This window comes from Panthera tigris, chromosome A2 (genome assembly GCF_018350195.1).
Source record: "Panthera tigris isolate Pti1 chromosome A2, P.tigris_Pti1_mat1.1, whole genome shotgun sequence".
Classification (NCBI taxonomy): Eukaryota; Metazoa; Chordata; class Mammalia; order Carnivora; family Felidae; genus Panthera; species Panthera tigris.
This window is the reverse complement of record NC_056661.1, coordinates 148,142,885-148,168,487: the sequence shown is the minus strand read 5'-3', so window position 1 is coordinate 148,168,487 and position 25,603 is coordinate 148,142,885. Positions and strand designations below refer to the sequence as shown.

The 25,603-nt window shown below is 40.9% G+C and overlaps 1 protein-coding gene across 1 annotated transcript in view; it reads right to left on the bottom strand.

Annotated features, from left to right (window-relative positions):
• Positions 1–25,603, bottom strand: part of EXOC4 (exocyst complex component 4) — a 745,858-nt gene that overhangs the window by 201,371 nt on the left and 518,884 nt on the right. The window contains exon 11 of the mRNA XM_007076278.3: positions 10,882–11,101. Coding sequence (XP_007076340.1) covers positions 10,882–11,101 — 220 coding nt within the window. The remainder of the gene's footprint in view (positions 1–10,881; positions 11,102–25,603) is intronic.

Below are 25,603 nucleotides of genomic sequence, written 5' to 3'. Positions count from 1 at the left end.
TGAAATGGGAGGCATCCTTTATGGAGCCCCACATTCCCTTTCTAGTGACAGCATCGAGCAGGTGTTTAACCAAGATTTATCATTTCGTTTTATCTAGAATTTCAACAATAGAAATTGCCCCACTACACTGCGTTGTCTATCACTCGTCCTACTAGACGTATCCGATTTTCACCAGCCCATCTTACAGTATCTAAACTAACATAAATGCGTGCAAGTTGATGAATAGGGCAGGATCCTTGCAAAGCCAGAGCAAGAACAGCTGCTTTATTTGAACAGTTACTCTTGAAGGGCCAATTAACTTTTAAGCTGAGATGCTCTGGTTTCTGCCTTTCCATTTTCTCACTAGAACATCTCCAAGCCAGAGCTGTGACACTCAGAGCAAAATTACTTAGGATAAGAACCTTAAAAATTGCCCAAGAACAGCAGTTCTCTGTCTCCACTCATCTGGCTCCTACTGGTAATCTCGCCAGATCAGCAATTCTGCTGCTCCCAAGAATGATAGCTATCATTTCCTTAGGCTGTCGAGCCAGGCTTTTCTCTCTTGGTACCTTTTGATAGGATGTTCTTCCTCTTCTATAGCATTTACGGAAAAGAAATAAATCTGAAGATGCCTTTGTTAGCAAGTAAAGTCAAATACACTTCGGGCAAAGGCAGCTCTCTGTGGATCTGAGCGACAGAGTGTTAATGTAGCTCGGTCCCTGTCAGCAGACCTGTCGTAAGTCATTACCTTCTCTCCTGCTTATCCACCAGGAGTGGGCCAAGGCAAGATCAAAGCAGACAGCAGCCAGTCCACGTCCCAAACACCCCAAACGAGCCCTGTTACATAGAACAGTCCAAGTGACAACTGAGACAGCCATCAGTGGGCCTACCCTGACTTAGAAAATAAGTTCAGAATCATCGTTTAAAATCCAGGGCTCATCCCTATATTGACGTCACTCTGAAGCAGCCTCGTGCTCTGACAAGTTTCTTAGTACCAAGCTAAGCTGGTAAACACGTGTCACTAACTGTAATTACTTTCTCATTCAACAGTCCCTCAGGACTCCTCTATCCACGTGGATAAAGCCATCCAGCTTGCTCTTTTTAAACTGACCTCATAACCCAGATATAATAAATTCTTGAAAAGTTGCATCTAAACTAAAATGTGTTCCCAACACATTATGAGGGATGATGGATTGTTGAAGAAAACATTTGTAATTACAACTGACTTAAAAAACACACTTTGAAATCGTTAATAATTCTCACAAGGCTGGTTGTAAAGATCTTCTACACACACACACACACACACACATACATACAAACACATGCACACACGCACACACATGCACGTACACGCGCACACACACAATCATCATTTTTGATCTCTCTGGGCACACGTGTATACTCGCTCACTCTCCGTCATTTCCCTTGCTCCTTGCTTTGCACAAAGCTACTTACAGAAGTCTAGTTAAGAAGGAACTTTCTAAGAAAACCATCTCATGCAGAGATAAGACTATAAAGATATCTGTAAAAATTCAAGTTGACCATATGATGTGCCTACTGTCTGCATATAAAATCACCTCTCATTTGCTCACTTCACAGTCTTTTTCATCAATAGTTATAAGGACAAGTTCCTATCAATAAAGGCAGTACTTACAGATTAATCACAAGCATAAGCCGGTCAATTTACTGTTCCGTGACACTACTTAAAGGAAACCGTTGGGTGAGTACTTTTAGAAATTGAACAAAGCAGTTACTTTCCCACTTAATTTATTTCTCTTTATGTTCCGACCTTCTAAGATATTAAAAACCTGTGAACAACATCATGGTAAAGTCCTTAGGGAACAACTGGGAATTCACTTCTGGGGCGGCTGACGAATTAAAACAACCAGGTTTGGTCATGCTGCGAAACAAATACAGCATAAAGTGTTAACAGTAGAATCTGGATGGTGAGTGTGTGGGTGTTTTCTGAACAATTTTTTTCAGGCTTTTTAGGATTTTAAAATATTCATGATAAACTGTGGAAAAAATATTGCCAGGTTCTTATGCTGGTTGTCTAATCATGTATACCACACTGTCGGTAAAAACAAGTAAAGCTTTTCATTTCCCAGGAAACAGTTTTCATGCCTGTAGGTGTCTTTTTAGCACCATTCCCTTTAATGTTAACGGGTTTCTCTGAATGGAGGATCAGGTGGGTGTGTGGACCAATAATATTAAGACCCAACAATCCAGTATGTAGAGCAGTTCACAGAGCCCTGTTGGATACATGAGCCCATAAGGACTTCGTAGTCTTACACTCCGTAAAATTTGTGTATGGGAGAGCCCATACACTCCGTAGTCTTAGGAGGTAGCTTGAGTATCAGTCCCCTTTGACAGATGAGGGAAGGGATGGGTGTCAGGGGAGACAAGTGGCTTGGGCTTGTCTAAGGTCACTGAGCTGACAAGACTAGATCCACATTTCAGGTGTTCTTCCCACAAGCCATAATAACATTTACATGAGTTATTTTCCCAAAAGGCTATGAAGCATCGCAACAAAAATTTAACAAAAATAAAGTGTATTAAATCAGTAAACAGAATACTACAAAAAAAAAAACAACACAGGAAGACAATTTGAAGACACAAATGAACGTTTTAAGATCCCTTAAGTCCCCATTGGTAACGAAAGATTTAATTTGCTCAGCTGTCTCAGAAGTGAACAGGTTGAGTGCTGAAAGCCCCAGTGACGACATAAACAACCAAAGACAAGAATAAAGGCATCTTCTACTCCATCGTCCTGGATAAAGCCTGATGCAACCACTAGTGGGTGATTTATCTGAGGCCCCCACTTGTCATAAAGAGACCAGACAATATTGCTAGTGAATAAAATAATAAGAGTAAAACTCAAGGAAAATCCCAACTTCAAACCGCGGTAAATTCGTATTTCTTTTGGTAAAGTGGGGCCATGAGCACCATCTCTCAGAATGTACAGGGGTGAAAATCAACTGATCGGCTCTCTTTTCAACTTTACGATTTTCATGACGACTTCCAACAGACCTTAAATGGGACTAATCTATTTACGCTGATAAAAGCTGAATGTATTGTGGACCACAGAGTCGAACGGCAACAATTGCCAGCGATGCAAATACCACTCAAAAGCAACATCGCTCGTATTCACACAGTGTGATATGATGAAGATATTGCTTCTGGCTACACTTCGTTGGGAAACCAGCAAGAGGTTACCGGCAGCACCTTGGCTTTGGGTGTCAGTGTAATTATCTCTAGCAAATCATTATACACAGTAAGGCAGCAAACTGTGTCTATCAACCTTCGATGAAACCTACTAAGAGTTCCGGCAATCACTCAGCCGGCCACAAACTTTCATTTGGAACCCTGTTGACACCAGAATCGAGACGGTTCTGGCCCTAGTGCCTGAATAGCAACACTTCTACACTGCTTCCTGTCAGAAGGTTTTCAAGGAAAACATAGCAAATTAAATATACTGAGTTCGTTATAACTTGCTTCCAATTATCAACGATAGTAGGGGAACACTGTTCAACCCCACACACAACCTCAGAATGTGATCTTACTTGAAAATAGGGTCTTTGCAGATATACTTATGGTAAGGACTGAGATGAGATCAGGTTGGCTTACGGTAGGCCCTAAATCTAATGAGACTGTCCTTCTAAGAGCCACAAAAGGACACACGGAGGAGACACAGGGAAGAAGTCCATGTCAAGATGGAGGCAGAGATCGCAATTATGCTGCCTGAAGCCAAGAAACCCTAGGACCACCAGAGGCAAGGGCCGGGGGAGTCCTCCTCTAGAACCTTTGGAGGGAATATGGTCCCTGGCCCCCAGAAGTGTGACTAAATACGTTTCTGTTGTTTTAAACCACTCAGGTTTGTGGTAATTTGTTATGGTAGCCCTAGGAAACAGATGCACCAATTTGATGGTCATCAACACCGCGTGTTGCCTCTGCTCCTGATAAACAATCAGTGGAGAAACTCCAGGAATAAAGAGAAAGGGGTCAAATAGTATTATCTCGTGCTGTCACACTAGGGTAGGGGGAGGCAGGAAACAGAGATTACTAGGTGGATGCTGGAGTCCAAAAGACGGTTGCAGGTAAATACAACTTAGTGAGGAGAAGAGATGTGGAGTGAAATCTAGACAGGAGTCAGCAGACGTCTCGCCTATAGAGGCAAGAGTGAGGGAGCAGGCAGGGGACACATGTCAGGGCAGTCAATGCTGAAACCCACACATATGTGACACGGGGACAGAAGGAGATGCGTTTTACAAACATTACTCCACCTGATCATTAGAAATAATTCCTGTGTTCCTATGAGGCCTATTTCACTATTCTGGCTTTCCGCAGAAGGAAAGATATGTACAGAGAAGTTACTAATTTGGTCCCGGCCACAAAGTTATCAGCTGAAATGGCTGGGCTGTAAATCTGTTTGTATCTGATTCCAAGGCTTATGTACCAAGCTTGATTCAAAGTAGCAAAGAGTGCCTTCCCTCATAAGCCTGACTGAATTGAAGAACGTCTCAACTATAATTTTTAATATACTCCTTCTCAGGGCAATAACTGAGTCTATGAAGATCCAGACAAGTGGCCCTAATTCTGGCTGCATGCCGGGATCATCTGAGCATCTTACAAAACACTGGCCCCACTCCTGATCAACTGAATTGAATCTCTGGGATGGGATCTGGGCAGTGATGTTTGCAGAAAGCTCCAGGGTGATTCTTTTTTTTTTTTTTAATGTTTATTTTTTGAGATAGACACAGAGAGGGGGAAGGGGCAGAGAGAGAGGGGGACAGAGGATCTGAACTGCACTCTTAAGTGCTGACAGCAGAGAACCCGATGTAGGGCTCGAACTCATAAACCGTGAGATTGACGACCTAACCCAAAGTCCATTGCTCAACCGACTGAGCCCCCAGGCGCCCCTCCTGGGTGACCCTAATGGGTACTGCTGCTGAGAACTGCTGTTCTACACCCCACAGGTAAGGGTGGGAGGTGCAGCCGGCCAAGGAAGAGAAGGGTGTGGTGTTAGCAGGCAATCTAGCCATGTCACGTCTCAGAAGAACTCTGACAAATACCGGGGCGGTGAGGAGCATGAAAACATGCTCTAAATGTTTCAAGAATGCCTCCATTCTTTCTTGCACAGCTTCTGCTCTTTTCCTCCAGTGATGTGAGAATCAGAGCCTAAGCATTAGGAAAGCTGCTTCTTCCTCTCATTCCCCGACATGAGCCAGAAAACGGAGGCTCATCCTGTGTTTGCAAAGTACTTTGCAAAATTCAGCAATGTGCTAGACTAGGAAGCAGCTTCTGCTGCCACTGCAAATATTGTTTTAACAATTTCTGGGCCTGTATGAAACGAAGCCGGATAGTTGTGTTTTTTTGTTTTTAAAGTGATGACTGCTGTTCGCTGCAGCGCTGAGAGCCCGAAGCGTTAGATCCCATTTCCTGACCTCCAGCTGGGCATGGTGGTGTGATAGATCGCAATACTTCTAAAACTTCAGTCTCTGTCAACATTACCAGGGGGGCTGGTGAGAACAAGATTCCTGTAGGAACTTGGCATTTCTCACCAGCTCACGTGATGCCGACGCTGATGGTCCAGGGACCACACTTTGTGTTGCCCTGGTACAAAGCGGTGCTTCCCAAACTCTAAACGTGCATGCAGATCGCATCTAATACCGTATAAACGCATATCAGACTCAGAGGGCTGATGTTCTTTTCCACAGATCACTCTCTAAGTAGCAAGGGTTTATAGCCTATTCCACGGGGGGTGGGGGAGAATGTTTACTTGTACCTGTGTTCACAGGCTTAGATGTCCATTCATCAGTTTACCAGGTAAAAAGATAAAAACCTTGAGCATTAGCTTCCTAACTCCACCCCCCCTGTATTTGTTTTTTGGGTTTTTTTGATGGAGACAGTAAAGAAGAAAGAAATTTAAAAACATCCCCAAATCAATGATAAAGGTGGAAGCGGCGTGGGTATTTCCTCGTGTCTAAGGAAGGAAAACTTTGTAGACGCCTATAGATGTATAAGGTAGTGAAAGAATATCCACTTCAATGGACTGTTTCCATTAGCTCCATGCCCAGAATGCCAGAATGCTCATTTCTCTGGCTTAGGAGAAATGAGGAATTGCTCCTAAGAGATTTCCTTCATTCGAATCAGCATGCTTTGTCTTGCAACAAGTGGAAGCCATTTTGAAACAAACAAACAAACAAACAAACAAACAAACAAACAAGGATGGCAAGAGAGGAAGCAGACAATCAGACCATGAGGTATATTCAAATCCTGCGTTCATGTGGCTAGCATCAGAGGAATAAGAATTGCAACATTTTAATTTAAGCATTGTCAACAATCTTAAACCCATGACCACGAATCTTGGGGAGAAAACATGCATACATCCGCCTTCGTCCTGAGAAAGGCATCATTAATTCATTCACTTGCAATCACGCAACCACTCATCCATTTATTAAATATGGAGTACCTCCTCTAGAGTAGACACCGCTCTAGGAGCTGAGGGTGTAGGAGAGAACCCCCTGTGAGAAATACTTAAGTTACTCCATCTATTGGAAAGCACCTTGGGCACCAACGTGAGAGACGATTGGTTCTGTGCTTTTAGTTCTTACTCTCTTAAAGGAGTAAGAAATTTAGGGCAGTGGGTCCCTAACTATGGTGAGAGCACAGCCCGGCCCCCACAATCTGTTGCAGATTGATACCTTTATAAAATACAACAGATATCGATTAATAATTTTTTTTTAACCACAAAGATATACAAAACACAAATCCCAATCGTTTTTGTTATTAGTTTCGACGGGCAATGGCAAATTCCTTTAAAAGGAGTGGGAGGGGGGTGCCTAAATGCTTCCTCTCCAATTCTGTACGTCTCACTGCAGACTGGTAACGAATAGCTTGCAGACAAGCATACTCCTCAGGCGACGTTCTGAGTAGAACTCATTTGGACACCGGACTCCAGGGTCAGTTGCCTGGGTTTGAATTATAGTTCTAGTACTTGCTAGCTATGTGACCGTGGGCAAGTTATTTAATTTCACTATGTCTGTTTCCTCCCCGTAATAAAAACACCGCCCTGGCAAAGCTGTTGCCAATTCATGTAAGACACAAGCCAATACATACAAACAATCGGAATAGTGTCCGGCTGGTGGTTAAGGCTATTGAAAGTGTCAGCTGCTATCATTACCACTATCTACTATTACGAATGCAACTGTTACAGTTATTACTACCAGTACTTTGCTGCTGTATAATTTGGGCCAATACTTGCACAGCTGTGTGTTTACTTGCACACCTAGAGGATGGTGTCTGTCAACTCCTCCTTCCTATTTCCTTCCCTTCTGTGAATTCTGTGCCTTGACAGTGAAATTATGGATTCAAAAAGCACGTCATCACCCATGGAAATGCCCCCTCGTAACAGACTGTCTATACTGCCCAGATGCCATTTCAGAGCAGTAGGGACACAGGTCTGGGGTTCTGGGCATGTCTGTTCATCAAACAAATGAAATCAGTCCTGACACAGCTGTCCTTCCACACCGCCCCTGGGGAATTGGTATGGGCCGCTGCTGTGGAACACTGGGAGCGGCCTCAGGGCATGGGCGCAGTCCTTTTCTTGTGGGAAACCAAAGGACAGTCAAGCAGAGGGAGTGACTACAAAGGACACTTTTAAACCGCGAGTAACTGACTACTTACCCCACCCGCATCTTGTACGCCTCTGTGTGTTTCTCCAAGCTCCCTTCTTAACGGCTGTTTTGGATTCTCAGCAAAAATGGTTGAGAATTATTTATTTTGCTTCAGATTAGTCACTTACAATTAGCTGGGAATGAAGATGTCAAGGCGACACAGAAACACATTTCAGGAACACTGAAACTTGACCATGGGAACTTATGTCCGAAAACAATTTACAATGATTATAAAAGCGAGAGGATGTCTCAAGATGGGAAAGGAAAATAACCATCTCATTTACTTTTTAAATCTCATTACTCTGAGAATACTAAACAAATTTATTGATATGGCCTAACTAATTTGGATTCTTAGAAAATAAAATTTTTATGAAGAAAAGAAAGGGCAACAACATAACTAAGTAAGAGAGCAGGTATTTGGGGCTCTGACAACAAATTTGGAGATTAATTGGTTGAATGGCCTTAGTTTAAAGATTTACTCACATAAATAGAATTCTATCTGGACTCGGGTGAAGGCGGAGTTCTCATCTTGCCTCAGAATGGAGTAATCGATTTAAGAAACAAGAGCCACACTAACACTATGGCTGGTGACAAGGTTGGGCGTGATTTAATAAGACAGCGGTAGACTCCCCGAGATGTCATTGAGCCGCAAAGTGTGGCCCTGACATGGCCCAGCCTGTAGTCAACCAGTTACGAGTTTTAATGTGTTTCTGCTACTCAAGCTGAAAATTATTATGTACAATAAGCCAGCTTCTTTAGTACACAGATCCTCTCTGTAGTACGTTGTTGCCTTTGTGTTCTTTTAAATTCAGTACACCAAAGCATATTAAAATTGCTCTGTGCTGTACAGACTGACGTTGCAGGGACATAAATACTGGATGCTTTTCTGAAGGAGAGGAAGCTCATGATATGGTCAGACAGAAGCTAGAGAAAGACAAGGTTTTGTCACTCTCTCTCTGTTTCTCGTCTTCCCACTCTGACTCTGCAATTATTTCTGACTCTCCAAACTTATCCAACTGTGTCTATCCACCCATCCATCTATCCGTGCATGTATGCACTCGTTCCATAAATTATGTATCGAGCCCCTTCGGCTGCCTGGTCCCGTACTATGCTTTTGGAACTTATGTTCTATTAGGAAAAGACAAAATAAACAAGTTGGAAAATCAATGAACTAATAATTATGGTAGTTGTGTGAAGATGAAAAAAAAATCAAAGTGTTATGTTAAAACAGTGACTAACTGAGGAGATCTATTCAGGATCTTGAGAAAAAAGAGAACTCCGGGCCAATGGTCGAATGAAGAAACATTGATGAAGAGATGAATTACCGAGGTATGGGCAGTGCTGAAAGAAGAAAGGAGGGCTGGTGAGGCACCCAGAGTCTAATAATAGCAGAAAGTTGTCATTAAGGGACAAAGAGAAGAAATGGTGTTACCAGAGCCCAGTGAGACCTGCAGCTACGGAATGGGTGTCACCTGACAGGACCCCTGGATATGAGGGATGCACCCGTGGCCAGAACAATGATCCAAAGTGGAGAGGAAGGAGATAAGAAACAACCTTAATCTCTCTCTTCTCTTTCTTCTTCCAATCTGCTGCTAGTGCCTGCTATTGGCCAAACCAGATCTTAAGTCACCTGGGAAGGGAGCTTTGGTGATAAGAGTCCATGGAGTTCAGTTTCAGTGTTGGAACGGATTGGGGTGTCAGAGGGAGGGAAGAATGTAAAATAACCAGGGAAGGGGACCTACCTTGGAGGGAAGTAGGACAGTCAGGAAAAGCTGCCCCGTGGAGGTAACATCTGAACTGAGACTCTTGAGAGAACAAGGTCCCAGCCATGCAAAGAGCCAGCGGAAGAGTAATCCAGTAGGGGCAGAAGTGAGCACATGCCTTTGCCATTGTCCCTTCTCTGCTTCCACACTTAGTAGAGATCCCTCACAAGGAATGTATCTGACACAGACCCAGATGATCTGAATGTACCCTTTCCTAGGCGTGATGCTGTTACTCAAGTTCTGGGAGAAGCAAATGCCATACCACAAACAAGTTTTCTCATGGAAAAGAATGCTCATGGTGGCGCCTGGGTGGCTGAGTTAGCTAAGCGCCTGACTCCTGATTTCGGCTCAGGTCAAGATCTCATGGTTTGGGAGTTCAAGCCCTGCAATGGGCTCTGCGCTGACAACATAGAGTCTGCTTGGGATTCTCTGTCTCCTGTCTCTCTCTCTTTCTCTCTGACCCTACCCTGCTCTCTCTCTCTCTCAAAAATAAATAAATAAACATTAAAAAAAGAATGCTCATAACTCGAACATTTGCCTACGAAAGGTCCAGGATTTCTATTAATTCTGATGTGCAAAGAAGGAAAAACCAAGGAACACATATATAAAGGCAGGTAAGGGCAAGCAACTGTAACAGCTGTAACTCCTTTCCATTTATACAACTTTTCTTTGAAAGAACTCAAGCCTTCCACACTCTGAGATATCCTTGTTTTGTGCAACTTATTAAAAAATATGCCATCGTGCCCGTCATTCTCTCAAATAAAGAAACACTATAAAAATACAATAACCATGTAATAATAGTTAATGTACATAAATGATTTAAACTCATACTAATACTCTTTTGGTTTTATATTTACCTTCAAGTCACTGGCTACAATGGATATACGCTGGAAGCCTATAAATCCAAATATCTACTGACAAATTTTCTGTTGCCTAGAAACCATTTCTTTATATAGTCTATGTAAAATTTTCGGTATTAACAGGATCATGTGAATTAAATGATCTGCCAGTCAGTTTGCTGGTGGGTTCAAATTCACTGTGAGCTAGCCAAGCTCGTAGTAGGTCTGCCCTGAAATGGCACACAGGGTTTCCTGTTGGTGCTTGAGGTTAGGCATGGTAATTTCCTTTCCTTAAGTCCTGCATACTCCTGACACATTCGCCAGTGGAAAAAGAATTCCTCTCAAGGACAAGTTCCAGGAAAATAATGAGGAACTGCTTGCATATTAACGAGATTCACCACCTTCCATATTCAAAGCCAGCCACTTTTTTCTTATATAAGATCTTAAGGAATTTCCATTATCTCCCCATTAGTTCTAAATTCCCCTAGTGCCTGTCTAATTTATTTCCTCTTATTTTGTCTCTGATGAATACGGAAACAGATGGTAATTCTTCTTCTTTTTGTAATTTGTGTCTCCTGCCAATTCCATGAAAACTACTGATAGAAACAGTGAGTATATTATCACCTGTAGGAGAGGCCGTTGTACCCCCATCACCTTCATGGTGTCCGCATTAGCTAGGATCTTCAGGGGGTCAGATGTTTTAGTGACTCCTTCAATCTCCTTGTTGATCTCTGCCAGGACCTGATTCAGGAAGATGTTTTTGATGTACAGAGTGAGAAAGTCTCGAAGAGGACACTGTTTGGCTGGGCCGAGTCCCAGGGCATGCTCGATCTCTTGAATAAATCTGGAAGACAACAGAAGAAAATGGTCATTAAATATATCAGAAAAATAGTTCTAAAAATATCACAAAACACATATGGGTATTTCTAGGCTTTGGCATGTCTTTCTATGGAGAGATGAGGGGGAATTCCCAGAATTCTTAACAAGAACATGTCATTACTTTGTTATTTGTCTCTATAAGAGTTCTTTTTATTTTTCTAAGTTATTATTTCACTAATTGAATAGAAATAGGACAAAATAGAACACATGACTGCTAAACTGAAAGGGGAAAAAAGGGGTAACACCAAAACCCATTTGTATTATTTCGAGAAGGAAATAAGAATACAAAAAGCAAAGGCAGGCATGATGAACAGAAAATTACAGTGCAAATTTAAAAGCACACCCCCAAATACTCCGTATTTCTCACAGAGATCTTTATATGTGTAGATAGAAATGTGTTTTTTTTTCTTTTTTAAGGGAGATTTGCATTTCCCTGATGATTAGTGATGCTGAGCATCTTTTCATGTGTCTGTTGGTTATCTGCATGTGTTCTTTAGAGACATGTCTATTCAGGTCATCTGCCCATTTAATAGGATTATTTGGTGGTGTTTTTTGCTTTTGTTTTTCTTTTTTTGGTGCTGAGTTACATAAGTTCTTAATATATTTTGGATACTAACCCTTTATCAGATATGTCATGTGCAAATATCTTCTCCCATTCAGTAGATTGTCTTTTTGTTTTCCTGATGGTTTCCTTTGTTGTGCAAAAGCTTTTTATTTTGATACGATCCCAATAGTCTATTTTTGCTTTTGTTTACCTTGCCTCAGGAGGCATATCTAGAAATTATTGCTATTGCTGATGTCAGAGGAATTACTGTCTGTGTTCTCTTTTAGGGTTTTTATGGTTTCGGGTCTCACATTTAGGTCTTTAATCTATTTTGAATTTATTTTTGTGTATGGTATTAGAAAGCGGTCCAATTTCATTCTTTTACATGAAGCCACAATGAGATATCACCTTACACCTGTCAGAATGGCTAAAATCAAGAAGAAAAGAAACAACAAGTATTGGTGAGGATGTGGAGAAAAAGGAACCCTTGTGCAGTGCTGGTGGGAATGTAAATTGTACAGCCACTCTGGAAAACAGTAAGAAATTTCCTCACAAAATTAAAAAAAAAAAAAACAACGAACCAACCATATGATCGAATAATCCCCCTACAGGATATTTACCCAGGGAAAACGAAAGCACGAACTCAAAAAGATACATGCACCCCTATGTTTACTGCAGCATTATTTACAATAGCCAAGCCATGGAAGCAACCTAAGTGTCCATCAATAGACGAATGGATAAAGAAAATGTGAGATGTATGTTTGTATATGTATATGTTATAAATATACACACACATACATCTATCTATCTATATATATATATATATATATATATATATATGACCATATATATACCATACACACACACACACACACACACACACACACACACACTGGGATATTACACAGCCATTAAAAAGGGATGAGATCATGCCATTTGACACAACATGCATGGACCCATTACATTAAGTAAAATAAGTCAGACTGAGAAAGACAAATACCATATGATCCACTTGTAAATGGAATCTAAAAAAGATGAATAAACAAACAAAAAGCAGAATCTACACTATAAATACAGAGAACAAATTGATGGTTGCTGGGAGTGGGATGGGGGAGACTGGGCAAAGTAAGGGAAGGGCAAGGAGATACAGTCCTCTGGATATGGTATGAGTAAGTCACAGGATTAAAAAGCAGAGCATAAGGAATATACTCAGTGATATCACCATAGTGACATAATAGGAGAGACGGTAGCTGTATTCATGGTGAACACCACATAATGCATAAACTTGTCAAAATCATTAAGTTGCACACCTGAAACTAATGTAACATTGCGTGCTAACACTCAAAAAAAAAAAAGGTGGCGGGAGGGAGGGAGAATGAATGGTATTCTTTTATTTCATGAGGGTATGTAAGTTGGGAGGTTATGAAAGGGAACAGGAAGGGAGGTGTGGACAAAAGAGTACTTCAACCTTATTTGCAATGATCTGTTCCCTTTATTAAAAACACTTGAAACAAAGGGGCGCCTGGATGGCTCAGTCAGTTGAGTGTCCTACTCTTGATTTTGGCACCAACATTATGGGATCAAGCCCCGTGCTGGGCTCTGTGCTGAGTGTGAGCCTGCTTAAGATTCTCTCTCCCCCTCTGCCCCTCTCCCCTACTCGTACTTACTTTCTCTCTCTCTCAAATAAAAAAAAAATACATAAAACAAAGATAGAATGTTAGTAACTGTCCAAACTCACAGATGAGTATGCAGATATTTGTTAGTTTATTCTTTGTATCTGCTTTGCATGGTTTTGATATGCAAAGATTTAAGTTATTACCACCCAGTAACACCAGTCCCCCCCCAAAAATAAGGTTTAAATTCCAGTTACTACAGTAGATTAACTGTGAGTAACGGCATAAAATGAAAACTTTGCTGCTACCTCTTCAGTCCAGAAATCTCTATGTAAACAATTGATGTTCACCATGATCAATGGATCAGTCTATCAGTGACTGATAACTGCACATCTGCCACTCATGTTCGGGTGACAAAGCGTGTACTTGTGTTGTCTCCTTGTCTGCCAGTGATAAACTCATGCGATGTTTTACAAAAATGGATAATTAAAAGAGGGAATTGGCCAAAAAAGACAGACGTACAGAAAAAACAAAAACAAAACGAACAGTGGTAACACTGGGAGTGGAATTTGGGTGGAAGGTAAAGGGATTTACAGAAGAAACAGCTAGGAATGTTGACATCGCCTCCATCTGAGAAAGAAACACAAGCAGAGGGAAGGAGAATTTATTCACCTCACCAGGGAGAAAGCCTTTGCGGCAAAAGGGATGAAAACATCCCGGAGGAAGTGCTGTGGCCCCAACTGCACGGTAAAGGAGCTCTTGAAGATGTTTCATGACATTGAAAAGCAAAAAATAAAATGCCTGCAGATCCAGACTTAAAGGAGGTATGACATTTCCCCAACACCTACAAAAGGTGCTCACTGTGTATCGTAAAGCACAGGATGAAAGGTGTTCAAAGTACTCTGATAGGATTTTAACAAAGAAATGAAATACTAATATGAAAACATATTAGTTTTTTTATTTTTTTTTTCATTTTTGGACAAATTTATAACCGCCAGCAAGGGACTTTTTCATGTTTTGGCAAAAACTTCCTAAAGTCGAGAAAGAATTGTGATTTACCCCATTGACTAAGATTGCTTTGCACGGTGATTTTTACAGTTCTACAATGTTATGCAAAGCAAGGACTGTGTTGTATTTTAAATTTTCTTCCAAAAAAAATGTAGAGGGAGATGAAGTGAAATCAAATCAAATGAAATAAAGACAAAAACTGAATGATTAACTGGGAAGATATATTTGCAACTTCTATCACAGATGAGTCAGGAAAAAAAAAAAAAAAACAACTTAGTGCAAAAATGACCAAAGGACAGGAAAAGACGGTTTACGGTAAAAAGGAATACAATGGCCACTAAACATAAGAAAAAATTCTTAACTTTGTTCCTAATGAAAAAAATGAGAAGTAAACTATACTGAGATGCCATTTTTTATAACCAAGCATTGATCAAATCCCCAAACCTTGAAAGCGTGCTCTTTTGGCGTACGTATGGGAAACAGGCATCCTCAAGTATTGTTGATGGGAATGAAAAATGGTGCAACCCTCACGAAGGGCAAGTTGGAATCATCACTCAAAATTACAAATGCACTTCCTTTTGACCCAGAAATCCCACTTCTGGGAAATTCTTCTGACAGCTATTTCTAAATATGATTACACAGATCAGTGTAGCATTGTTTTTACAGCAAAGGACAAAAGAATCCATCATTCAGGGATTAATCAAATAAACTGTGGTGTATCTACAGTAACCTCAACCCCCAAACGTGGAAGCTTCTGATGCACTAACGTGAAAAGATCTCCAAGATAAATTGTTCAGTGAGAAACGCACGCTACAGATCAATATGTATTTAGTAGTATTCATTACACCGACCTTTCTGTAAAAATTATATACCCTCCTTTGTTTATTTTATGATAAAGACATCCTGACAGGACTCACAAAGGTCTAGTCAAAGTGAGTACCTGTAGGAAGCAGGGGACGAGTGGGGTCTGCAAGAGGAGTGGGAATAAGACTTTTTTTCAATGATAACTTTTAATAATTGCTTGATTTTTTTTAAAGATCAAACTGGCTTTATTCAACAATTTTTGAATCAGCATCCCATCTAGTAAATAGGAAAGAACGCTTACAATCATCGGATTTTCAAAGACCGTGAATGTATTACTCAAAAAAAATTAAATTAGAATATTAAAAAGAAACTACCTACGTACACCAAAGACTGTACTTCATAAATGGCTTTCTAATCAGGCCACGTGTGAAGTTTGGTGGGGGCGCCTGGGTGGCTCAGTTGGTTAAGCGTCCAACTTTTGCTCAGGTCGAGATCACATGGTTCATGAGTTCGAGCCCCCTGACAGGCTCTATGCTGACAGCTCAGAGCCTGAAGCCTCCTTTGGATTCTGTGTCTCCCTCTCTCTGTCCCTCCCCCTTTTGCGCTTTGCCTCTGTCTCTCTTTAAAAAAGAAATAAACATTAAAAAATAATAAAGAAAAAAAGTTTGGTGTAGAAATGTTCAGTTTAGCTGTGTGACCTAATAAAGGGTTTCCTTTACTTAGTACACAAACACATCATGGTTAATCTTGCATATCGCCAGTCTAACATTCCATGAAGCTCTGATGAGCCTGCAACCTGTCCTTGCACCCAGAGGCAAGCACACAGCGGCTGGGGGGAAGTGAGAACTTACACATATAGGATCATCATAGCGACAGAGTAACTCAAAGAATGTAAAGGAAAGAGCAGAAATTGAAAAGCCATGGGAAACATCAATGAGGCCTCTTAACTGACTTCATCAACACGGAAAGGGAAGTAAAAGAGTGACTACCAAACAAGACGTAATAAATCTTTAAGAAGGGAGTGAGGGGAAGAAGGTGGGGAAAAATGAAGACATAAAGGTAGTTAACCATAATTTAAAAATCTCCAAATCCCACATCCTGCCGTGTTGACTCCTTCTGATTCATCTAATCCTGAGAAGTACCTGTCCCAGGTGCCACTCCCCACCCCGCCAGCCCAGATTCATCCCTCTCTCCTTGGTCTGCCTCTAAAAGAAAACCACTGTTTTGAATTTGCTTATGAGTAACCACACCAAAGGCCTTTGTATTTTATTTAATATTATGGGACTCAATCATCAGAATCCCTCCTTATTCTTTTCAACGGGACTTAGAAGAAGTTTTCTGAGAGGCACTTCCCACAATTTCAAAATCTTTACCAGATGTTCAAAAGAAATTTTTACCGGGGGGGGGCGCCTGGGTGGCTCAGTCAGTTAAGCGTCCGACTCTTGATTTCAGCTCAGGTCATGATCTCACGGTTCGTGAGTTCGAGCTCCACGGCGGGCTCTGTGCCGACAGCACGGAGCCTGCTTGGGATTCTCTCCCTCTCTTCTCTCTCTCTACTCCTCTCCCCCTTTTTCTCTCAAAATAAATAAGTAGAATTTAAATTAAAAAATTTTTCTTTTTACTAGTTAGCCTGCTCCTAAACAGTGAGAGAGAGAAGTCTAAATTATCTATACTTTCTTTTTTTCTAGTCCGCTATTTGTTTTTGGTGTCCCCCAGATGCGAAGTTCCTCTGAGCCGCAATGATGGAGGGGCAGGGCTCCCATCACCTGTAACTGACGGATTTCCTTCAAACACAAGTCACACGTTCCCCACAGCACGCCTATCCGTCTAAAAGGACACACCCAGGTTGCCGTCGTCACCTCTAACTCAAGGGGACCCGTTCGACATGTGTCCGAATCTGCTTTCAGAGCTGTGAAGGCAGGCCCTCTCACTGCACAGAAAGCACGAAACATGTGCCAGGGAAGAGAAAAAATAAGGCTGTCTGATCAGCCTGTTCCGACTCCCGTCAACAAGGGGAAGCAAGTACACAAAATGGGCAAATCGCCCTTTCCTGGGCAGGAAGGACACAGAAAAGGAACTCTCCCAAACAGCCAGGAGGGGATCCAGACTCTCGGTCGCTGCAGGGAGGACTGACTGAGGGAAGCTGAGCGGCCGCGGCAGAACACTCACAGTAGGTATTCCAGGGACTGAATTCTGAATGTACAGTCTTGGGCAGGTTACTTAGCCCCTCTTCGTCTTTCTGTTGTATTCTATAAAACGGAGATGGTAATATTCAAGATCGTCCTGATGGTTAAAGGAGGAAATCAATGTTAAGCACTCGGCACCGAGGTGGGCACACAGCAACCGCTGAGTAAGCAGCAGCTACTATTTTTGTGATTATTACCGGCACGTGAGCCCTGATGGGGTTGTGGAGGAAAGGGGTACATGCATGATGGGGTGTTTTTCACCCTGCCCCTTTGTTTTCCTACGCTTGCCCATAACTGGCAATGTGGACCAGCAGATTAATACTTCGACCCTTTCAGGAACAAGCTGACGGAGGAACGACCAAAGCTCCGGGTGGTGAGGGGTCAAGTGTAAATCGCTCACTTCTGTATCCTCAGAGCTCAGTACTACGTCCACTATGGCCGGCACCCAGTAGGCTCTCAGGAGGTATTTGGGGAAGGGAGTGCTGAATAAAAGTAGCAGGTTCTTGAACTTCAACCCACAGTTCCTGAAACTGAGGTGTGACCTCTCTGACAAATAATGCCTTCCCCCCAAGAATGTGGACTAGAGGCCCCAATAAAATATTTAAGAAGAAAGAAAAATCATCCCATCGCTCCACCACCCCACCGTTAACAGTTGCCTCTTCCTGAAAGAATGTTCTCTATCTGGTCCTTGACCACAGTCCCAACGTTGTTTTTTGCTCTTAACCATATGGTTATTCGCACAACTTTACAGTCTCTTCTTCTACAGAGTATTATGAAGTCATTCCATCACACTAATGAACACAGCATTATTAAACCAAACATCTATTAGGGAATATTAATGCTGTCTCCTGTTTTTATTAGAGATAATCCTACAATGAACATCCTCATTTGGCGTCTGTTGAATTATACCCACAAGCTATTGGGAGTAGCTCCTCATGATTTTTCATGGACGACTCTACATTTTATTCACCCCAGATTCCCACAATGTACTGCATGACTCCTTTTCCCTCGGAAGGAAGGACTTTAAAATTGATCCGGTGAATGGGAAGACAGGAGAGACAGTCAAGGGTGTGGAGGCGACTCATCAAAAGGCCCAGTTTTTCCAACAATGCTCCTAATCAGCTCTAGGGAAGTAAGAAAGTGCTGAATTTTTAACAGTGAAAAGAATCTCATTAGGAAAGAAAACACTTCACTTCAAAGTTGAGATGGAACACAGACGGAACCTTGTCAAAAGGGTATTATCTAATCTGGTGAAGTGCTTTCACACTAGGGATTCCTATCCTGTAAATGATGAGATGGCCCCAGGTACGGCTGTGGATATGGAAACGAGGAGAATGAGACTCAAAGAAAAGGATCTACATAATGCTACATGCAGAGCATCTAATCACAGGATTTTGAGGCACCTTATTCAGATCAGCCTCCTAAACCTAAGGTTATAAAGTAGGATAAACCAAAAAACAAGTGACAGTAGGCAACAGATTCCTGGCATTTGAATGTCTAAACCATTTAGGACCGCGTTTCCTAAATTCTAATATTGCTGTTCGTAAATATTTAACCAAAGGTTTTCTTTTTAGAATATCATCAACTGGGGGGCCTCCTAAAATACGTACATATGCAGTACCTATATTTTAAGTTTGCTCTTTCCTACAGCAAGTGCATGGCCTTTGGAAGGCATACACGAGCACACACGACTTATATTTGACCTGGTGTTTAAAAATTTTTTATCTTGATTTGATTTCTATCCAGGGAAATCGTAAACTCATTAAAATTTCATTCAGGCTTCCCAAGCTCCTTGGTTAACCCCAGCCTCCTCACCACAAATTCTGTTTCATTGTAAAGCTCCATGTCTTCCATTTTATCTCAGCCAAGAATTACAGCTACTACCAGATGGAAATGCCCTTGAACATGGAAGGCCTATTCTATACTTTAGACGTTGCAATGGGAGCAGTATTTACTCATTTGAATAAAAGTAGTTACTCATTGGAAATATGAATTCCTAACATTCACACCCTAATGAATTTTTAAAATTCCGTGGCCAACATGACCAGTAACGGGGCAAGCTGATATGTACCTCCTAATAAGATAGAGAACAATACAGCATCGCTTCTCTGATGTTCTTGCCAAAAATGCATAATGTGAACCCAGTCATGGGGAACCATGATTTTGCAAAGCAGAAAATCAAAGAGGTGGATTTCAGAAAATTCAAATTCATCTGGCTTTTGGAGCACAAGAAATTTCATTCACATCTCTCCCATAAACAGTGTGTCAGTTTATTGCTAATTACATTTTTAATGTATATACTTGTATATAATCTGTGTCATGCAATATACAATATATTTATTCTTTCTACTTTGAGATTTCCTAACTTTGTTGTATATTATCACACATCTAACTTTGGTATTTTAGGCTGCATAATGTACACAAAACATTTGTCTGAAAGGCTTAAAGATTTTTCTCCTGGTCCCATGCATTGGAACCAGTAGAAATGTGCAGAGGGAAAAATCCCTCTGACTACCTATATTCTTTAACTTCTCTTAGCATTATCAGTTCCACTAATGGACCTTCCAATCTAGACTCTCTGCAGAGATGTACCATGCTTACCTCCACCAAGAAGCTCTGAATCTCTTCCATTATATAATAGCTTTAAAGACACTTTGAAAAATCTGAACCATGCTCTTCCCTTCATTTTGGTCCGAGGTCTCTCCATGAAAAGTTGTATGATATTTACAAGCCTGCAAAAGCTCTGCTTAAGTAGTCAAGCATACTCAAAGGTAAGTCCCTATGGCACCCTCCTCACTGAACAATACCCTACTGTCACATTTAGTATCTGTACAATAATGCCAGATGACACAGATATTTATAAATGCACACATTGAAAGTTTAGTTAGCAATCAACAGTGATGCATTGTTTTTGTTTTGTTCTGTTGTAATTTAAAGCCTAGATAGTTAACGCACAGTATAATAATGATTTCAAGAAGAGAATTTGTGATTCATCACTTACATATAACACCCAGTGTTCATCCCAACAAGTCCTCTGTAAGGCCCCTCATCTATTTAACCCATCCTCCCACCCAACACCCCTCCAACAACCCTCAGTTTGCTTTTCGTATTTAAGAGTCTCTTACAGTTTGTCTCCCTCTTGGTTTTCATGTTATTTTTGCTCTCCTTCCCTTATGTTCATCTGTTTTGTTTCTTAAATTCCACGTATGAGTGAGTGATATGATAATTATCTTTTTTCTGACTTATTTTGCTTAGCATAATATACTGTAGTTCCATCCACATTGTTGCAAATGGCAAATTTCATTCTTTCTGATCGCCGAGTAATATTTCATTGTGTATATGTATGTATGTACATATACAAAATGTACATACACATCTTCTTTATCCATCGATGGACATCATCCATCGATGGACATTTGGGCTCTTTCCATACTTTGGCTACTGTCGACAGCGCTGCTAGAAACATTGGGGTGCATGTGCCCCTTCGAATTAGCACTCCTGTATCCTTTGGATAAATACCTAGTAGTGGTGATGTACTGTTTATGACAGAGACATGAAAGAATTACTTGTGATTTAAGAGCCAGAATTCTGAACTTGAATTTTCTGAAATTTGTACCTTTGATTTTATGTTGTGGTTTTACCGCACGAACACAAACGATAGCGGTAACAGTGACCCTATAGGGTGAATGATACAGGCATTGCAAAGAGAAAACCAAATTACATCCTCCCCCCCCCCACCCCAAATCCAGTAAATAGAAATGATCTTCGGACACACAGAGAACGGAACACTGAGTGTCCAACGCAGAACTATTCTGCAGAAATACGGGCCTGCGGAAAATGATGCCAAGCAGCACTGATAACGGAGTCCTGAATGCTGATGACACTTTTCCACCCTTCACTCTAAGAGAAACAGGAGACTTGTATGATGGCAGAGTAGACTCAAAACCCCCGCCATGCTTAATTTGTATGAAAAAAAGCAATCTATAACCCGTAATGAAATCTGTTCCCAGACATGAGCCTATCCTTGCACAAAGAAACTGGAACCAGTTAGATGAGGTACTAAGGTAAATGGACCTTAGGAATCAAACCCAAGTGAGGCCACGCAAAAGGCCGCAAATAGTTCGGCGTGCACCAAGAAGCTGCCGGCAAGCGTGGCTCCTTTAAGACATCATTCTTACGCACTCATTCTCAGATTTGACCTTTAAGGCACACAGCAAACTAAAACAACTTGGAGGAAAAAAAAAAAAAAGCAGCCTCACAGGAATCGATTGGAAATATTCGACTTACTTGGATTATGTGACTCAAAAAAAGATCATTTAGAAATGACTTACAAGGGACTCACTCAGAAGCAGCAGCAACAGGCATATTTCAGACCATAAATCAGTGGAACATGAAAACAGGAGAAAAATCCATAAAGGTTAATGCACTTTGGAGCGCACTTGCCTCTTAATTCATGGGAGTAAGTCGTTGGCACATCGGGAAGAGGCCCCCCCAACAGTCTGTAATTGTTCATGCTGAGTGTAAGTACTCTCTGTGCCTTTTGTATATAGAGATTTTCTGGGTAAAAGTGCAAAATAAGCTCATCATCACAGAGCCCAATCATTTCCTCAGCCCACACCCCTAGGGGACCATTTGCTGAACTAATGAAATAAAAAGGGTTTGGGGTGCTCTTGTTTGTAATGAGTAAAATTCATGCCTAGCACTAGAGGAAAAAAGAGGTAAAAATCATTAAGTAAAGGGAGAAAAGAATATTAGCCACAAAATTTGAACTCTGCAGGCTTGTAAACAAATTTAACTTTAAAAAATCTTACCACGAGTATACTGCAAGTGATTTGTGACTGCATTTAAGTGTTCCCTCCAGACGGAAAAGCACTTTAGGTAAAATGAAGTAAGCCTCTTTGAAACGACAGCTGTTTAAATTTTTTAAGCAAATAATTTGGAAATTGAAGTAATTCAAACCCTTAATATTAAACAATCTTCTTTTTTAATGAGAAATTCCATATAAATAATCAATCAGGGCTATTGATATCAAATTCTGAGACAAAATGATAATCCTGCTTTTCCGACAGGGCCTGGAATTGTTTCTATCCTTTCCACATATTTATAGTGAAAATAACCTCCTTTGTATTTTTTTCTTCTTTCTTTCTTCCTTTTTTTTTTTTTTATAAAAGATAAGGCTGCCTGAAAATTTTTCAAGAAAAATAACAACTTATTACAAATTGCCTATCATATCTCCTGGAAACTTACATGTAATGTATTAAACATATTGTATTTGGGGGGTTCTGTATCTGTTGGCTTCAGATATTCTAATGCTAGACACAGGGGAATCTGGCAAATCTTCTACCTGTTGTCGTCAGTAGGAGCTCCATTAATAATTGCTTATATCCAGTCAGCTCTTACCATGTCCTGATTGAAGAGCTTTATATGGATTTTTTTATGCAATTCTCACAATAACTCCATGAGGTCTGCACTATTGCTACCTGCATTTTACATACAATGAAACGAAGTGAAAATATAACAGTACCATTAATAGCTGACAGTCACATTGTGCTTAGAACATGCCAGAACTGTTTTTGAAGTAACCACCATGCTTTGCTTCACTTATTCCTTACAACGCTATGAAGAGTATTTGTATAATTGGTATTTGGAAGGCAGCTTTGTTTACCAGTATACCACTAACGCTGTAATTGCTATTTGGAAGAAGAAATGAAGGCGCAGAAAGATTATGCACTTTCTCAAGGTCCTACAACTACTAAGTGTGACAGGGCCAAAATTTGAACTTGGGTGATGTGGTTCCAGACGCCATGCTAGACTTAACCACCCCCCTATAACATGTATTCTTCTAACACTACTGCCTCCCAAATGTTCACCCTTAAGGGAGCTGGTAAGGAAAGGACAATCAACAGAAGTCCATGTGAAAAGCCCTAGAATGTGCTGATATAGTGGAACCTTGCATGGATTGAGAGGACCATAATTTTGCTAAATGCAAATATTTGCATATACATACCGAAGACTGAATTATTTCTCTTGAGATAGAAGAAGTCTTATCTCAAAGCCCTGTTCTGATTTCTTCCCCCAAGATCCTGATCTGTACTTTCAATCATCTGTTAGATATTTTCAACTGCATGTTCTTTTGACAATTCAAACTGTCTCTAAAATGGAACTTTTCAGGGGTGCTTGGGTGGCTCAGGCGGTTAAGCATCCAACTCTTGGTCTCTGCTTGGGTCGTGATCTCATGGTTGGTGGGTTCAAGCCCCGCATCAGACTCTGCACTGACAGCGTGGAGCCTGCTTGGGATTCTCTCTCTCCCTGTCTCTCTCTGCCTCTCCCCTCCCCCTGTCTCAAAAAATAAACTTAAAAAATTTTTAAAAATGGTAATTTTCATGGCTGCCCTCTCATTATTTCAATTCTCTCCTTCTACGTTCCCTATTTTTGTCCCATCCTCATTCAAGTTACCCTTGCTCAAACTTCTTCATCTTTCACTTCGCTCTTATTTTTAGCCTTGCTACTTATGCAAGCAGCTAAGTCTCCAGACTTCGAGACATTCTCTTTATATTATCTCTCATGTTCATGCATTTATTCATGTGTTCATTCCTTCATTCACTTAAGCAAGTGTGTATGGAGTGTCTACCTTATGCCATGTACTGGTGTAGGTGCTAAAGCATCCATAGGGAAAGAACCACGCCCCAGAGACTATTCCTGATATAGCTATGACAGGAATGCTGCCACCTCAGTTAGTTTCGTGCTGGAGCCTGGAGAGGCATTCCTGTGCCTCCAGTTGTTAACATCCAACACCATAATTCAGGCTTTTATTACATTAGATGATGGAGATGGATGGACAGAACATAATATAAGGCAATTTCTTTCCCAGGCCTTCCTAAAACAATTTCCCAACTGATGTTTCTGTCTTTAATCCCTTCCTCCTCCAATTTATCTAACACATGGCTGTTATATTAGTCTCATGAAGGCACAGAATATCTACCTACTTCCGGCTTCATCAGTGTGCCCTACTCACTCTTGCCTCCAGGTCTTGGCACATGATGGTCCATCTGCTAGAACACTCCCCTCCATACCTTTTCCCCCCAACAATCCCTTGTCCTACAGCCGTAGTTCAAATACGACCTCTTCCAGGAGCCTTTGCCCCTTGAGTCTTGGTTGAATGCTCCTTCACTTTGACCCCACAGTACCGTAGGTCCACGGAATATTCCTGTTGAGGTGTCTATATTCCCTGCTAGTTTCTAACATCTTGAGGAGAGGGAATGTGTCTTGCTTATTGTAGTCAGTGTTTGGTACCTAGCAGGAATCAAGACAGAAGTCTAATATATTTTTACCTCTACTCACCAGCAAGCTTTGCTTCCTGGATATTCCCAGTATTGTAAAAAAAAAAAAAAAAAAAAAAAAAATTCCCCATATCTTTCCTCATGATGTCTATGTGGTCTATTTCTAATCCATCCATTTTCTAAATTGTGGTATATAAGCTAAGGTGGAGGCTTGAAAAGCTGTCATTCTCACCATAACCTTCCTTCAAGGACCAATTCAAAGCTCGCTCACTCATAAAGTTTTCCCTGGTCTCTTTATTAATTATTATTTTTTTTAAAGCAATCTCATGCCCAGTGTGGGGCTTGAGCTCACAATGCCAAGATCAAGAGTCATATGCTCTACCGACTGAGCCAGCCAGGGGCCCCTCCTGATCTCTTTCAACTACTTTATTAATTTGAAATACTTCACTTCATTACATAGTATTAGTCACTTTCTATTTATTTTCTCTCTCCTATTAGAATTAAGCTCCTTCAGAGTAGCAACTGTCCTCCATACATCTTTGAACATACTTGAAGCACTTAACACTATGTCAAGTACAGTGGACACGGTTCGAGGTTTAAGAAATGGTAATGTTATGTTTCTATCACAACTTACCTGGGCTTGTCTTGAAAGGCCAGTGCTTTTGGAAAGAACTATAATGCATAAATAATTATAAGGCTATGTTTGGGGAGAATAAATATGGCTGGTCAAAAAAAGTAAAAAAAAAAAAAAAAAAGGAAAGGAAAACACAGAGAAGTGAAAGAAAAAAAGAGAAAGTTGTGAACTTAAATGATGCATGCATTATGTTAACTTATTAATTTTTTTAGGCATTTTAAGGCAAACTGTCAGCAAATCAAAACCTGCTCACACACCTGGTGCCATGAAATTTAGTGAAGACTACTTGGGTATCAACGACAGAAGTCAGAGACTAAAAGTATTTTTCTTTCATGTGTCAAAAGCATGAATTGTGAGCCTGCTGGGTAAAATTACACTCTGTTTGCCAGGAGACAGGC